The sequence below is a fragment of the Vidua macroura genome, chromosome 3 (assembly GCF_024509145.1).
Source record: "Vidua macroura isolate BioBank_ID:100142 chromosome 3, ASM2450914v1, whole genome shotgun sequence".
NCBI lineage: Eukaryota > Metazoa > Chordata > Aves > Passeriformes > Viduidae > Vidua > Vidua macroura.
In genome coordinates this window covers 3,148,943-3,165,268 of record NC_071573.1, presented here as the reverse complement: position 1 = coordinate 3,165,268, position 16,326 = coordinate 3,148,943, and the positions used below count along the sequence as shown (strand labels likewise).

The window sequence follows — 16,326 nt, the reverse complement described above, 5'->3', positions numbered from 1 at the left end:
AACAAATTTTTAGGACATCAAGGTGCCTGCACTAGGACTAAGCATAACAGAATGAACACAGTTTACCAGTTTGCTACTGGAGAAGTAAGCAAGGCTACTGGAAAGGTGCCTTGCAGTTAAATCCTTGCTTTTGACAAACACTGCAGTATGATTAAAATTCAAAATGTTCAGTGCCACTTAAGTGTATGTCACTGATGGATGAATGGGCAGGAAAATTGTTTCCAGCTTTGTTTACTTGAAAAGAACGTCTGAGCATACAGCAGTGTTTTCTAATATTTAGGTCTCAAAACAGCTGTAGTTATTCTCAGGTACTGAGAAATTCAGGAGCTCTAAGGAAAAAATGATTTGGAAATTATGCAGTGAACAAGAAATGTAGTGACTAGGCTAATAGAGCAAGTGGTAAAGGAAAGTGGAGGCTGCCAGCAAACACAGTGCATGTTTAAACATGCTGCTCCTGCATACTTCAAAACAGCCAAGCACTCTGCAGCAACAAATCTCCATAAATCGCCAGGGACATAAGTTTGAACTTGTTCATTCCTACTGTAAATAGACTGATACATCCTGTATGGAGTTAACTAAGTCAAAGATTTATTTTTAAGGATTGGCACCTGTATGCTGGTTGTAAATGAAACAAAGTAGTCTTATCTGAAGAGTTCCCATTTCTCTTTAAAGCTAAATAGATGAAATAGGCTACATTAGGCCTTCACCATAAAAGATGAATGATCTCTCAACATCAGTAACTCAAAACTAGCCATGCATATTTTACATTAAAGGGAAAGGAGATGACCTGCAGTGTTTTCCTTGAAGTGACATCATCCACCATATTCTTTTTTAGCCACTGAAGGTTGCATTTTGGATTTGCAAGTATTTAATAACCATGGCTATATTCGTTACCCAGCTGTGCCCATGCCGTTTCTTCACGCTGAATTGTGCAAAGAGCCTTAGCAAGCAGGACTCTTGTCTACCTCCATGGCCCTGGAGCCATTTGTTCCAGGTGCCAAGAGCAGCAGGCTTCCTGAGAGACAGGTGCAGGAGCAAGGAGCAGGTGTGTGCAGCTGTGCCCAGGGCGCTGCCCATGTGCTGTGCATGCGCAGAGGGACTGGGTTGCCTACATTCACACTGGAAAATGGGAACTCTCCACCTTCTCCCTTACTCCTCTTTCCTCTCAGAAACAACTAACAAACACCAGACTTCGAAAATCTCCCGGGTGAAAATGTAGCTGAACAGAGAAGGTTTCACGAATTTGACTTAAGAAACCATTTTTATAAAATGGCATTAGCTAAAAAGTGTTTCATTCCATCCGGCAAATAACACAAATGCTTTGCCTCACTGATGTAATGTTTATGCACACATAAATACACTAAACTAAAAAACATCCAAGGAACCTATTATCCAGGAAATATAGCTTATGTTATTATCTACAGACATCAAAAGTAGAAAACCATTGGTGCTTTCAAAATAGCATCCTAATTCTTTTCCTGAAGGCAAGTTTCCTAAATAATAGCTGCTTGAGTCACTAAAGAATAGGTGGGACCCTTCAAACTTTTAGCTAGCTGGCTTATGATTCTATTACTGGGCAAAATGTGTAAATTTCATCAAATCTTTCTCATCTTATTTTCCAGTTTCAAAGTTTACTGGTCACATAGGTCACAAACTCTTTCAAACACAGTATCTATTTATTCTCTGTTTTTATACTGTTGAACACAATTGAATCTTTGTCCATGAATCACAGCTCCTATAATATGAAACAATAGTTGTAATTAAGACAGGACAATTTTTCTGTTGTCAAGAGCCGTGTTTGTGTGGCATGGCATGGCATTCAAAAGGCTCATCCCATGAAAGGATTAATCAAAAGTAGTGTAGCTATAGTTTTTGAAGCAAGAGGAAATTGTTTTCATATGAAAATAATTTGGCTCCCATGCTCTGTACTGCTAGGAAAGGAGCAGCATCAAGTTCAGTAGTGGGAAGGCAGAACTTCAAGGACAGCCCTTTAGAGATTTAAACCAGACAAGTTAAAATGAGGCCTGGAAAAAGTCCAGGATCTGCTTCTTTTAACTCCCATCCAATGGTCCAGGCTCCACACAGTTAAATTAGAATTGCCACAGTTTGTTAAACATTGAATGCCCCTCCCAATGGGGTCTATAATTACTCCACAACAGGTCAAAAAGCTTTCTTGTTTCACCAAGTTCAGTAATCACAGGTTGTAAAAGTTCTCTCACTCCGAGCTTGAAGCAATAAAATGACTTAGTACAAGGGCTGTAAATTAAAGTGCACAGAGAAACAGATGAACTTTGGTAACAGCTTTTGCTAACTGGAAAAAAACAAGGGAAAACTCAAACTGTGAAAGTAGTCACAACAAAAAAGCAATTTATTTCAGCGAGGGACAAAAAAAAAAAAAAAAAAAAAGCAAAACACTAATGGCATGCCCACCTCTTTGAACCCCACTCTCTGCATTCCATTGTGCCGGTGTTTGCGGGATGAGATTTTCTGCCCAGCTCATGGGTGTATTTATTCACCTTTGCTTGGGGTATGACTGTGCACACAAATTAGAGTGAGGCAAGAGTGGGTGGGGATTTACAGCATGTTAACTGCTCCCTGGAAACTGCATGTTGTGACCCTGTTTTCAGTGAGGAATACATGGCTTCTGCTCACTGCCAGGCACAGCCGTGTCTGGGGGTTGTTACTGGGGGTTACCTGGGCAAACTGGGGGTTACAGACTGTGAATCCACACCCTCACTAGCCCCTGGCAACCTGCACGAGTCCAGCACAAGCAAATTCAATGGCAGGTTTTATGACAGAAGCACTTAATGTGCCTTCTGATAACACCACACTGAGGGAGAGGACAGCTGTCTCTGTAAACATCTGCTTCAGTTCTGCCTACAGCCCACAGATGTTGTCACGCAACAAAGCACGGTAAAAACTGCTTGGGACTCTCTCAAACAGTTTTCAACAAGTGTTTTGACACAGTTTTGTCTGTATCCTCTTTCACAGAGAAATGGCTAAAAGGTGTGTGGGGGAGGGAAATAAAGTAACTTAGATGCTGAAATAATTTTAATGTAAATAGAACTTCTTTTACCACAACTTGTGATCTCGTGTTTTCTCCTGAGCCCTTTCCAAACACTACAAACTTGAGGGCTTGGGCACAGTATGAAATTAGAAGGTTTGCCTCGCTGCTGTGCAGTAGCCTGGATGAGGAGTTATTACAGTTTTTACATCTAATGCTGCTTATTTTAAGTAGCTCTGAATGCTGGCAATAGGTGTTCTAAAAATGCTGTCAGAGCCATCGAGATGCATTTTCAGGTACGTAGAGGAGGGTGACAAACCTGTTACTGGCCCCACCCTATGGAGTTAAGACTAAGCCCTGGCAGAGAGGTGAGGATGCCACAACGTATCAGACAGGTTGGTTTCTATAATCCTCAAAGACACAAATAGAACATACATTAATTGCATGAGCATTTCTCTCCTGTGGCTACACCCTGTCTAGTTTTATGAACCTCTGAACCAACAGCCCTGTACCTCTTAGTAGCTACTCTTACTTTCAAAGGTCTCCAACCTGGTAGAGACCCAAGCTGTGGGCTTCTGAAGCTGAGGACAGCTTCGTGAGGGTTGCTACTGCCTCTGAACTAATTTCCATTTTCAGTGTGCATGACAGTTCAGTCAAAATGCACAAACACTGTGATACTATTTTTAAAAAGTCATGATCTAGAAACAGACCAAAAAGACCCAAACGTGTAAAATAGCTTTTTTTCTGTTTTTTTTTTTTTTTTTTTTTTTTTTTTTTTTTTTACAGTGTTTGGAAGTAGTTAGACAGTCTAGCAGAAAGGCATGACTGCTCATTTATTTTCTTATTGGCTCTATACTTGACCACGTCCATATGGACAAGAGATTTAAGTTCTCCAGGATTCCAAATGTACTCATTATTCAAATCAGTGTAACAAGACTTACCTGTTTACTAGTGGTTTTCAAACAGGCAGGGAAAAGAAAATAGCAATAGAAGCACCATTTTATTACAGTCCTTTGAGCAGCAGCATGTGTCAATTTTTGACAACATGGAATCTTCAGAAACACACAATGGACAAGGTACTGTACATAATTTCTCAATATTGCCCTCTTCTTACAGTTCTTTCAAGGTTTCATTCTAGGAAGATGAAGTCTGACAAAAAAAAGTTGAATGCAAACTTTCTGAAGCTGTCCTAATAAAAAGTTCCTGAGCAAGTCTACAATATAATGATGTATGTAGCAATGTCTGCTGTCCAAAATACCTGTTGGCACTTTTGAGCATCACTGCTTCTGGTTGTTTCTATCTTTGTCAGCCTTAACCAGTTAAAAGTCATGAATTTCCAAAAGCCATTAGTTTTGTCAGAAAAAGACTAACAAGACTATGCTTCACAATTGGGTGTCATACATGACCTATTTTCTAGGGATGAGACTCTGGTTATCTTTAGGAGGGTACACCCAAAACCAATCAGGTTTGCAGTCCCTGAAGAATCTCAGTTAGACCGAGATTGCCAAACACCCCGGTGGCATTGATCATGCTCTCTCCACTCATCTCTCTGATCTGCTGATCACAGTGCATGTCACAGCCCCACCTTGCATCGTTTCCTGATACTTCAGGAGTGACTCACACATCCTTTCGACTTTCCCTGAAAGGAGATTCTGTGCTTTTCTGTGCCTGAGGAGTTTCACAAAGCCCACTTACCTAATTTCTAGTGAAGACCTGGAAATGACCTCACCTCATAGCCCACTATCACACTAATTCTTTCTGGCTTCAGAAAGAGCTGGATTTATTTCCTTGGATCTGATTCACAATTCACTCAAGTCAATAGAAAATCTCCCCCTGGAGTCAATGCCTCTTGAGTATTTTAGTGAACAAATATTTTATTCTCCAAACAGATCAGGATCCGATATAAATTACAGAACAAAAGTAGAAAAATACAGATCACATGAGTTTTCCTAATATAAGATTACATACTTTGGGTACATAGAGTTTAGTGACCAAAATATTTTTTTCTTTTTGCTATATAGTAGAGCCAGTATTGTGCTCGTAGCATTTAAATTATAATTTGTCTGAGCTGTAATTATGCTTTAGTAAGAGTAAACCACAATAAGCCTACACTGCACTGCCTAATCAGCAGTCAGCTGTTTGATAAGAGGAGGTATCTCCAAGAGCTGATAAAATTATTGGTTTATAATCAATATGCAAGGCCTTACCTTTAGAGCTGTGTGCTGAGGAAAGTTAATATAGAATAGCCATTGAATATGGTCACGTAGTTCAGCACAAAGAGGTACAAGCACCACAAAAGGTACAAAAATGACACTGCCTCCCAAATCTCCAGACACCAAGGTACCTGTGTAATAAACTTCAACACTCAGGCCCTTGGACCTGTTTAGCCTCACATCTGCTCCAGTGGCTTTGATTCTACTGAGAAGCTGCCCTCAAAATAACCTGGAAAGAGGCTAAGATGAACTCTGCTGGGAATGGTCCCTCATTTCCATTGCCTTGCTGGTGAATGACCTCATGCAGCTTCAAAATGTTTAAACAATAATTTCCTCACATTTGGGAATCTGGTGAGACCACAGGTAGTGAGGTCCTTATTAGCCCCTGCAAACTGGAGCCAAGTTAAATGCTGTACTACAAAGAGCTGCACAATGCCCCTGTGTTCGTAGCAGAGCTACTGCAGTACTTTCTACAGGTGCTAACTCACATTTTGCTACATGTCACAACACAACAGTGCCAAAACACACTGTAAGAGGCTCTAGTCCACACAAATACCCTAAGACCATTCAGCCCCTAGATACTAAAGGTTATAGGTATTTTCTAACAATAAAGATGCCTATGTGGTATTTGAAAGTGCTTGTAGAAAGAAGCAGGACAACTTTCAGTAGTAGTCACTCCAAGATGCCAAGACTGCTCAGATTTGTAAAACTAGGCACAGAGGTTTACCTACACAGAGCAGGGATCAGGAGAAGAAAGAGGACTAGCTCTACCCAGACTGTTCTGTTCTTCAACATGTATGTATTAAATAAATAAATAAAATAAAGGCAAAAGACCATCATAAAATTTATTGGTCCTTATTATCAAAGCTTATGTAGGTCAGCTTGGCATTTTGATAATGACAAGACAGCTCATCTTGAAAAAAAACAGTGCTTTAACATGGAATAAGGGATTTATAGTAAGGCAGGCATTTCTGAGATTATCCTACTTATCTTTCTGGAAAATGTCATAACTTGATGAAAGCTATACAAGAAGTCCATATCTGAGACTTTAGTCTTCCCAAGTTTTCATATTACTAGGCCAAGCTTTCCTTTTGAGTCCTTTGACAAGCGTATCAGCAGAATATACTTATCAATCAGGAACCACACAAAACCACAAAAATAATAAAGATAAATGCTGGAAAGCTCTGATTCGGGCTGTACCAGGAGTAAATCCAAAGAGCACTCCTTTAACTTGGACCCGTCTGAGACAGCAGCAGGGCACTGGAGACAAAAACAACATACAAAACCAGGTACAACACAAACACAGCTGTGCACAGAGACAAAAACACTGAGATAGCTCGCCGGCAGTTCCACTTCAATCACACAAAGTTTTCAAACAGTTTCACTTATTGATGTCTGCACATGCAAAAGCAGAAACATATTTTTATTGCACAATGAACTGGTAAGAGGAAGCTTCAAGTCTTTGGGCAGAGTGTCATTGTGGTTTTATCCTGTACTAAAATAACTTGTTTTTCTAGGGTGCTGATGTATCTTTTAGAAAGATCTATGCATATTTTTTAACTGAATAAATAAACTCAAGGTCCATAAAGCATTTCCGGTGTACCATACCTATCTTTTGTCTTCCATTTTGGCATTGCTTTTTCACTTTGGAATGCCCTCTTAAAGCCAGAAAAAGTCTTTCCCGTATTTCCTCCTCGGCAGCCTGGCAGGGCTCTGGCACTACCTCCCATTTTGTAGGTTCCCACAAAGCTGCGCTGCTCAGAGACAAAGCACTCAGGACTACTTTTTCCTGAGCGAGGAAATGAGGATACTGCAGCACCAGGAGCGAATCTTCAGAGAACCTTGAGGCAGAGACGTCTGCTGTGTATTCTAGAAAGGAACCAAAACCGAAAATAAAAACGCATCATCAGTGAAGAGCCTCACGAAAGTGTTCACTCTATATAAATAAGCGTTCTGGTTTTTTTAATTTACTGAGGAATTATCAGAATTTATGTCAAGCACGGAGTAGTTCACGCGGCACCCCGGGATGCGAACAAAGCTCACTATAAAGTGCGAGCATTCCCTGCCTGCTCGCAGCTCGCCGAGAGGGGAGTGGAAACGCCTCCTGCCTATCCCGAGGGAAGAGCCCGGGGCCACCAGGCCGGGGCAGAGACCTCGGGACCGCCGCGGCGCTCCGAAGGTCAGCGGCGGGCACGGGAAGCCCCGAGCCGGGAGCGCCGCGGGCTCTGCTCCCCTGCCCGCGTGTCACGGGGCAAACACGCCCGGGGGCTCCCGGCGATGAGTAACACTTTCCCCTCCTCGGCGGGGGCCGCTGCTCCCCGCGACAGCCCCAGCCCGCCGCCCCTCCGCCCAGGCGGGGCGGTTTCACAGGTAAAAAGCGGGCACGGCCGCGCCTCGGGACGGCGCTCGCACCGCCGCTCCCCCATCCCATTCCGCAGCAGAGGCGCTCTTGGGGCCGGGCCGGGAAGCAGGTCCCGCCCTGCCCCATCCAGTTTCGCCCAGGTGCGGCGGGAGGAGGGGGCGGAGGTGGTTTAAGAGCGCGCCCGGCGGGCCCGGGGGAGGAGCCGCCGCTGCCGCCGCTCCCCCCGCGCGTCCCAGGTGTAACCGGAGCCGGGAGGGCGCGGCGCAGCCACCAGCACCTGCGGAACCTGTCGGGCGGCTCACAGCGCTCCGCTGCCGCGCACGCACCGCTCCCTTCTCCGCCCGCGTCCCCGAGGACTTTTTCCGCCGGCCTCTCCGCCGCCCGCCCCAGCCATGAAGCCGCTCTGCGGGGCTGCGTTCCTGCTGCTGCTGCTCTGCGCCGCCGCCGCTGCCCAGAGCTGTGAGTGCCCCCCGCCCCGCCGCCCCGGGACCGCTCCGCTGGGCGCCCTGTGCCGCCAAATGGCGACACCATTGCTCCTTCCCCTTCGCCAGGGCGCGGAGCGGGCAGGGGCGCCCTGCCTCAGTAGCTCCCCTTTGTCCGCGCCCCGAGGGAGCCCCGGCGCTCGGGGAGGGAAGGAGGGAGGGCGGGAGGGTGGCCGGGGGAAGCGGGGGGTGCGGGCGCGCCACGCCCGGCCGGTGCGAGGCGGCTTTGTCCGTCCTGCCCGGTGGCGGTGCCCCGCTCACGGCCGCGCTTCCCTTGCAGCGTGTATCTGCGAGAAGAACAAGCGCGTCAGCAGCTGCAGGATGGACGGCAGCGGCCGATGCCGCTGCGAGGCCATCGGCTCCGGAGTCACCGTGGACTGCTCCACCCGTGAGTAAAAGGGCACGGCCGGGCGGGTGGCACGGGAACGAGCCCGCAGCGCGCCGGGGATGCTTGTTACTTGTACGTGTGGGAATGACCGCTGCGTTCCCAGCAAACAATGGAGGCAAGGAAGGAGTTCTTCTTCCTGGTCTCCCAGGTCAGCTGGTGTTGGAAGATAAGCGTTCAGGGTTTCTCTGCTTGTACGGGTGTAGGCTCACGCCTCCTCCTCAATATTTGTTCTCCAGTGGCGAGAATTTCTTGAAGATGAACGTTTAGCTTCCTTGCAAGCACATATCCTCACTTTTCCTCCAAATCTAGAGGGGACAGAGCCTTGTGACAAGACCTCTGGGTTCGAGTTCAGCTGTGAGAAATGGAAACTGTAAATCCTAAGGCTGGACTTGTTAGGCCTTTGCCTGGAGAGGCTGACGTACCCCAGTTGTATTGATTTTGTGCACCACCTACTCATTAGACATCTGCTCTTCTGTGTGATGGCCTCGAATCTGGTTGCTGCTGATGTAACCTGGTGTCCGTAGGGATTCAGAGCTCTGGTTTGGACATGCGTGATCAGGTGCTGCATAACGCGACTTTCTGGTTATTTTTAGTGACTTCGAAATGCCTGCTGATGAAAGCAGAAGTGGTGGGCTCCAAATCGGGTCGTCGTGAGAAACCAAAAGATGCCTTTGAAGACACCGATGGTCTCTATGATCCTGAGTGTGAGAACAGCGGCGCTTTCAAGGCGAAGCAGTGCAATGGAACCACCTGTTGGTGTGTGAATACAGCTGGGGTCAGGAGAACTGACAAACACGATGCAGACTTGAAGTGCAATCAGTTAGTCAGAACGATGTAAGTCTTTCAACAGGGTGTGCTGTGACATGAAAACATTCCTGTACGAGGCTCTGCCTTGTGTGAATGAGGCACTGGGGATGAATGAAGATGGAGCAATCAACACTTGGGTGCTTGGCTGGGTTTTTTTTCTTCGGAGACAAGGAGATATCGAGTGGGTTTGGAAGAGACCGAGTGGGTTTGGAAGAGACTTTGCTTGCCTTGGTTTTGTCTCGTTGTTCTGTTTTTTTTTTAGCCTGGGGTTAGATATCTTTGTTGTGTTTTATATGCATGTACTTCAAGAATATTCATTGTACTTCAGGTGGATCATCATTGAAATGAAACATGCTGAGAGAAGTGCTCCTCTGAACGCTGAATCTTTAAAGAAGTAAGTGATGATAGTAATATGTCATGGTAGTGTATGCATGTCCTAGTAGATATCTAGTGTATTTCTAAGCAGTTGCTAAAAGCATTGTCAGACCTGTGAACTCACTTTTAAGTGATTTTAGAAGCAAGCTGCAGATTCTTCATAGAATTGCTTTAATTTGTATGGGAAACAAATCAACTGCTAGAGAGATTCCCTTCTATTTAAAATGGATGGCTAGTTCCCCCCCCCCCCCCCCCAAATCAATATGCTAAAAGAAATGGAAGGTAATGGATGAAACTGTTCAGAAAGTAAACTGACAAAAATGGCAGAATGACAGGAGGAAAATGTGAGTTTAGCCTTTTTTTTTTTCCCCATTTTGTTAAAACCCCACTTGTAGCTATGAGATCACCTCCTTTCCAGAACAAAAGCTGATGCTCTCTAGCTCTTCTTCTGAACTCTTCAAACTGGTACAGCTCTTTTGCCTAACACAGGCGTTTGTTTTACAGTGAGTGCATCTTCACTGTTAGGAGTTAATTGAACTCTAGCATGAGGAGAGTGCCCTGGGTTTGGTTGGGGCAGAGTTAATTTTCTTGGTAGCAGTTGGTGTAGTGCTGTGTTTTAGACCAGTGCCCAAAATGGTGTTGATTAATTCACCGGTGCTTTTAGCTGCTGCTGAACAGCACTTACATAACATCAGGGCCTTCTCAGACTCTCACTCAGCTGCCCCAGTGAGTAGGCTGGAGATGGGCAAGAGGCTGGGAAGGGGAGAGGGCTGAGCTGAATGGACTGAACAGCTAGCCTATCTGCTATAATGCCGTGTTCAGCAATAAAGCTGGGGGAAAGTCTTCTCCCAAGCAGCAGTTGCTCAGAGGTTGGCTGGACGTTGATCTGTCAGCGATGACTGATTGCTTTTACATGGCTTGAGGTTTTGTATTTCCCCCACCCAGCCCTTTCACTTCCCACTGTTTTTATTCTACCTGTTGAGGGCTGTTTTGTTTTTCGGTTTTTGCCCCCTACTTTTGCCCTTCTGATGCATTTCCTGATCCTGCTAGGGCGAAGTCACTGAGTGACTAGGTGAGGGTTTAGCTGCTAGTTGAGGTCCACCCACCAGAGACTCTGCAGAAGAAAACAATTAGACCGATCTTCTCACCTTGTTAAATGATAAATGTGAAAAAAATACTGTTTTTACAGCCATGGCTTTCATGTCCTTGCAGGTTTTTCACAGATACCATTACCAGTCGTTACCAGCTGGACGGCCGCTACATAACCAGTGTTCTGGTAAGGGGCACATAAAGTGTAGTAAAGTATCAGAACTTCATTTTGCTGTGAGTGACTTTAAAAACTCGTGTTTGACTAAAGCAATACAGCTTAGTAGCAATACAGTAGCTTAGTAGCAATACAGTGAGTTTTAGTAGAAGCTCTCAAAATGGTGAGCAATTAGCCAATAGCTGTATCTGAACAGAAATGCTGAGAAGCAGCACTGCTCTCCTTTGTAGATAACTTCTTTGCTTCACTAGAAAAGTGGAATTTGAATCCTACTGTAAACAGTTGGCTTGAGTTCAAGAACCATAAACTTGATCCAGGATGCAAGTTCACAAACTGGATCATAATGTTTTGGTGAATATTTGATAGCTGGATTTAAAGTACCTCCTTCTTAATACCACACTGTATTATTTTTTTTTTTTTTTCAGTATGAAAACCCTTACATCACTATTGATTTGAAGCAAAATTCCTCAGAAAAATCCATTGGCGATGTGGATATAGCTGATGTGGCCTACTACTTTGAGAAGGATGTAAGTGTGTCTCCCAGAGGCTGGGTGTGTGTCTTGCACTGCACTCGGGAGTCTTGGCTGTGTGCTGGCTAAAGCAAGGTGAATTATTCCTGTGATGAGATAAATGCCTTACTACAATGTGAATGAGCAAGTCTGTCTTTTCCTATCTGCTTTAGGTGAAAGGTCAGTCCATCTTTCATAATAATGCTGGGCTAAACGTCAGCATTGACAACGAACCCGTGAAGCTTGAGAAGACCGTGGTCTACTACGTTGATGAAATAGCACCGGAGTTTTCCATGAAGTCTCTGACTCCCGGCCTCATTGCTGTCATTGTAGTGGTGGTAATAGCAATAGTGGCTGCAATTGTTGTCCTGGTAAGTTCTGACAAAGCTGCCAAGCAGAACGGTGCTGGTAACAATCTGGGGAGTAACAGCGCACACGTTCGGATTCCGATGGGAAGTCCTCCTTTGGAAATTGGCTTGCTTCTTCAGACTGTGGGAGGTGGGAAATTGGTGATGGGCACACACTGTCACCGTTTCAGGTTACAAGTACTGGGAACAATTCACAGAGGTGGACAAAGTGCTTCCTGTTTTAAAGTAGCTGATAGTGACAAACAACCTCGTTTGTACCTACCTCAGTTTGGAAGGATGAGGAACGGGCAGCTCTGAGTTTGTGTTTATAAAGTCAAAAGCAGATAAAGTTACTTGTATATCAAGACTTAAAAAACATTCTCTCCTTCTGTTACAGGTCCTGACAAGGAGGAGGAAAGGGAAATACGTGAAAGCCGAGGTAATTAATTTCTGTTTGTGCTGGGGAGGCAGTTGACCACAATCTAGAAACTTTTAAGTTTCCTGTAGGTTAGAAGCTCGCTTTGGGTGCTTCAGATATGTTCAAGGAGACTGAAAGTATTCAAATCGTGCAGCGAGTTTTCACCTCTGTGTAGTTCTGCACTAGTTTCAAAGGCTGCTGGTGATGTGCTTTTCCCAGGGCTGAGGGGGTGGGGTTCGGTTTTTCTGCAAGTTTTATTTTACATATGTATAGCAAAGGGCTGTGCAATCCACAGGAAGTGCTGATAGGCTTGTTCTGTGACAAGACCTTTACTGAGGTATTTGCATGGATCTCTCTCCGTTTCCATTGAGGACTTCACACCAAGTGTGGAGCCTTTTGTGGAGGAGGAATCCAAGCAATGTTGTAGCTAAACAGCATTGTCTGCTTCCTGCACTTCCTGCATGTGCCCTAAGTGGTGCTTTTTTCCTTTTTTGTTTCCTTTTTTTTTTCCTTTTTTTTTTTCCTTTTTTTTTTCCTTTTTTTTTCCTTTTTTTTTTTCCTTTTTTTTTCCTTTTTTTTTTCCTTTTTTTTTTCCTTTTTTTTTCCTTTTTTTTTCCTTTTTTTTTCCTTTTTTTTTTCCTTTTTTTTTTCCTTTTTTTTTCCTTTTTTTTCCTTTTTTTTTTCCTTTTTTTTTTTCCTTTTTCCCCCCTTTTTTCCCTTGCTTTCCTTTTTTTTGCTTTCCTTTTTTTGCTTTCCTTTTTTTGCTTTCCTTTTTTTGCTTTCCTTTTTTTGCTTTCCTTTTTTTGCTTTCCTTTTTTTTTTCTTTCCTGTCCAGTGGGTTTGTCATGATTGGTTCTGTTCGTGTTGCATCAAATCCATTTGCTAATGAAAATCTGGGCTGTTAGGTCCCAATGACTTACTGAGTCTTAAAGTTTAGAAGTAGCACAGATGCTGATCTCCCTCTACCTCCTCCCCTGCAGGTGAAGGAAATGAACGAAATGCACAGAGGACTGAATGCTTAACTAAATCAACTGAAGACAAGCCAGATTCAAGCAAGAAGACACCAAAAACATTGGAGGCATGAATCTTAAACTCTTAATTTCCTCTTGAAAGGGAGGCAATTGTGCTCACTTAATGATTGTTAAAACTCTGAACAACCAAGACTGGTAACCATTCAACTACTTTTACTATTTGTTGAGAGTTAAATGCCCCATCTTACTCAAGTAAAATGTAACTATTGCTCCCTGATTTTATTTTTTTTTTTTTTATGATGATGAAACGAGTTGACAACTGCTGTTACTAGGGTTTTGGAGCATACATGCCTAAATGGTTATTTTACCCTTGTGGGAGTTTTATTGAAAGTAATGATTTTGTAGCCATGTTGTAATGAGACTGTCTCCTGTATAACTGAACACAACGTTTTTATGGCAGTTTGTACATATTTGAAGTTGCTGTAACTTTTTTATGACTTGAATTAATAAAACTTTGAAACAGGCTTCTAATTCTTCCATGGTGAAATGATAATCTGCTAAGTTATCATCCTTACAAATTTGTAGTTTGATTCCTTAAAGAAAGGAACCTCAGCAGAGTTGAAAATATTCTGGAACTCCAATTAGCAGTTTTTATTAGCCATCTAGTATCTCAATAGCATGATATTTTTTTTCTTAAAGCTGTGAAAAGTATGCAACAAGTGTCAAATGATAATATGCAGATCGTTGTATAAAAAATCAACAGGCTGAGAATGCAGTCATTTCAGGAATTCACAGACTGATCTTTCCAATGCTATGTAGGTGTTTAAAATAAGCCTCTAACCTAGGACATCTCTGGTGCAGGGTTTGGGGTTGGGCTAATGGTGGGGCTAGGGGAGGGAAATTTACCCCATCACTGTGATTTTGTCTGTGGCAAAGCTGCTGCACAGCAAGGAGCTGTTTCTGCTGTTTTTCCTGTTCTCTGCCATAGCTGTGGAGCAGATTTCCATGGGCTCTCAGCCTCTCAGGACACAAAGAGCTTGCTTTGCTGTCAGTAACCTGTGCCATGGATGTTGGCTAGCAATCCCTCCAGCCTATCTGATTTATAAAGGAAGTGCTGTAACTCCTTGTTGCCAAAGAAATAATGAGATGCAAGATAAGGAGCTGAATGACAAACCTTGTTACTAATGTGGTGTTCTGACCCACCCTGGCTAAAACAGGAAAAGTAGGATAAGCTGCTGGGAGGATATTCTGCATACTGTCCATGAAATTAAATGTGAAGCGTGCCCCATCAGTGTGCCTGCTAGGTATCACAGGGAACTTGCTGAACTGTGGTGGTGTCACCTCCACTGTCACAGCTCACCAGTGTCCCTTCTGCCTTTCAACAGGGTGGTACCTCACGTGCATGCATTGCTGTGGTGGATATTGCACAAAAATCCCGAAGCAGGGAATTCACTGGAATGTTTTGCAGCCTTTTCAGGCAGCTTTGTCGGTGATAATTCCTGCAGGGCAGGCTCTCCCTCTGCTGATCTGTGCCATTCCCTTTCTCCCCCCAGGAGGGATCTGCTGAGGTGTGATGAATTTTGTACCATTCTGTAAGCTGTTAACCAAATAAAGCCAAGTTTTCAGTAAGGCGGTCTTGTGGTGAGCTGTGTGTACTTTTGCCTTCCCCAATGCTTCAGTCTCCATCTCCTCTACTTCCTTAAATGTCTGCAATACGGTATCCTCACCATTTCTTTCTTCTCCCCAGTATTCTAATGCCATTGTTCTCTCTCCTCCTCCTCCCTCCCCATTTCAGAGCACGTTTCTGGCCTGTGGGATGGAAAGAGGTGCTGTGGCTGGGCTGGGGCTGCACGTGTGCAGACTTGACTGGACGGGCTGGTCTGTAGCTGCTGTGTGGCCTGGACCTTGTCCCAATTGGTTTGTTTGAACATCATCTTCTCCCTGCTTTTCCCACACTGCAGGGAGGCATTCAGACACTGTCCTTTTTTTTTTTTTTTTTTTTAATTAGTGGAACTTTTCGTGTCAAATATGAAGCTTAATACTATATTATGGTCTTCTTCCTTGTCAAATTTGCCTGAAACTAGCCAAGGGATTAGAAAACCAGAAAGTTTATAGAAATTCTTTAAAAAAACCCCAGAGTTTAACTAAATCCACAACTGAAACAAATGCACTGTTTCTGAACTCAGTTACTAACACAGTGCTGCTCAGCTCTCAAAGTGGTGATCAGTGATAGTTTTTTCATTAGTTTCCTGTTCTAAATAGTTTATTGACATATTGGCCTTTGTGCTTTTCTATTTACTAAACACTGCACTTGCTTAGCTGCATAAAAGTGTCTATTTATAGGAAAATGGAAAAGGATGAGGGGAACAATACCTGAGAAATAAGTGTATATATTTATAGGAAAATGGGAAAGGATGAGGGGAACAATACCTGAGAAATTAGTGTATTAGTATCTCGCAGCTTATTGTGTTTTATAGATTTTTATACCAAAAGAAGATTAATGTGATGAAATTCAAAGGGGAAAAAAAAGCCATTATCAGCCATTGTGTCAATTCTCTACTTATGCATATATGATAGTTCTTCTCATATATAGAGCAATATGGCAAAAAATTATTGCTACCAAAAAAATAATATGGTATTAAATAGCAAAATATTTAATGGTCTCAATTTTGATACCTGGATACTACTTTTAATACTATTGGAAAACATTCATCAAAGTTAAAAAGAGAGTTTCCTGTAAAAGAAACAGACTATAGAACTTAATAAAGGACTAGTAGTCTCTGTATCAATTTTTAACTAGGTAAATATTTTGATACTTTCATTTGCCTTATTCATTAACTTCCTTACGTGAAGGAGCATATTTTTAAAATCTAAAGTTCTACACAAAGTTGAGATACCACGTTTCCTCTCTTTTCACATAATGTCAATTTTGAGAAAGCATGTGAAGGGCAGATTGAAGGTGTATTGAGACTGGATAAATGAGGTTTTTGTGTTACAGAGAGGGGTAGGCATAAACTGCAAAAAAACCTAGTAATAATAAAACATATCTTAGTGCCTATGTACAACATGGGAAAATAGTGTTTGTATAGGCAAGTGCAAATCTATTACTTCCTTGTGAATTATTACACTAGCAAATATGCATTATTATTACTGCAGAGTAAAATTAAATGTATGTTTATGTAAAGA

General features: G+C 43.2%; 1 protein-coding gene across 1 annotated transcript; it reads left to right on the top strand.

Moving 5' to 3' along the window:
• The first annotated feature begins 7,786 nt into the window (after positions 1-7,786).
• EPCAM (epithelial cell adhesion molecule) lies at positions 7,787-13,664 on the top strand. Its single transcript, XM_053974770.1, has 9 exons — positions 7,787-8,038; positions 8,342-8,449; positions 9,043-9,283; positions 9,585-9,650; positions 10,844-10,907; positions 11,321-11,422; positions 11,578-11,775; positions 12,149-12,190; positions 13,150-13,664. The coding sequence occupies exons 1-9, from the start codon at positions 7,972-7,974 to the stop codon at positions 13,189-13,191; spliced, it is 930 nt and encodes a 309-aa protein (XP_053830745.1). The 5' UTR covers positions 7,787-7,971; the 3' UTR covers positions 13,192-13,664.
• The last annotated feature ends 2,662 nt before the right edge of the window (positions 13,665-16,326 follow it).

What these genes read in the sequence shown, in the direction of transcription:
- EPCAM (XM_053974770.1), top strand. Translation starts at nt 7,972, where the DNA reads ATGAAGCCGCTCTGCGGGGCTGCGTTCCTGCTGCTGCTGCTCTGCGCC. An exon ending in CACCGTGGACTGCTCCACCC is followed by an intron (nt 8,450 to 9,042) that starts GTGAGTAAAAGG and finishes GGTTATTTTTAG; the next exon opens with TGACTTCGAAATGCCTGCTG. An exon ending in AATCAGTTAGTCAGAACGAT is followed by an intron (nt 9,284 to 9,584) that starts GTAAGTCTTTCA and finishes ATTGTACTTCAG; the next exon opens with GTGGATCATCATTGAAATGA.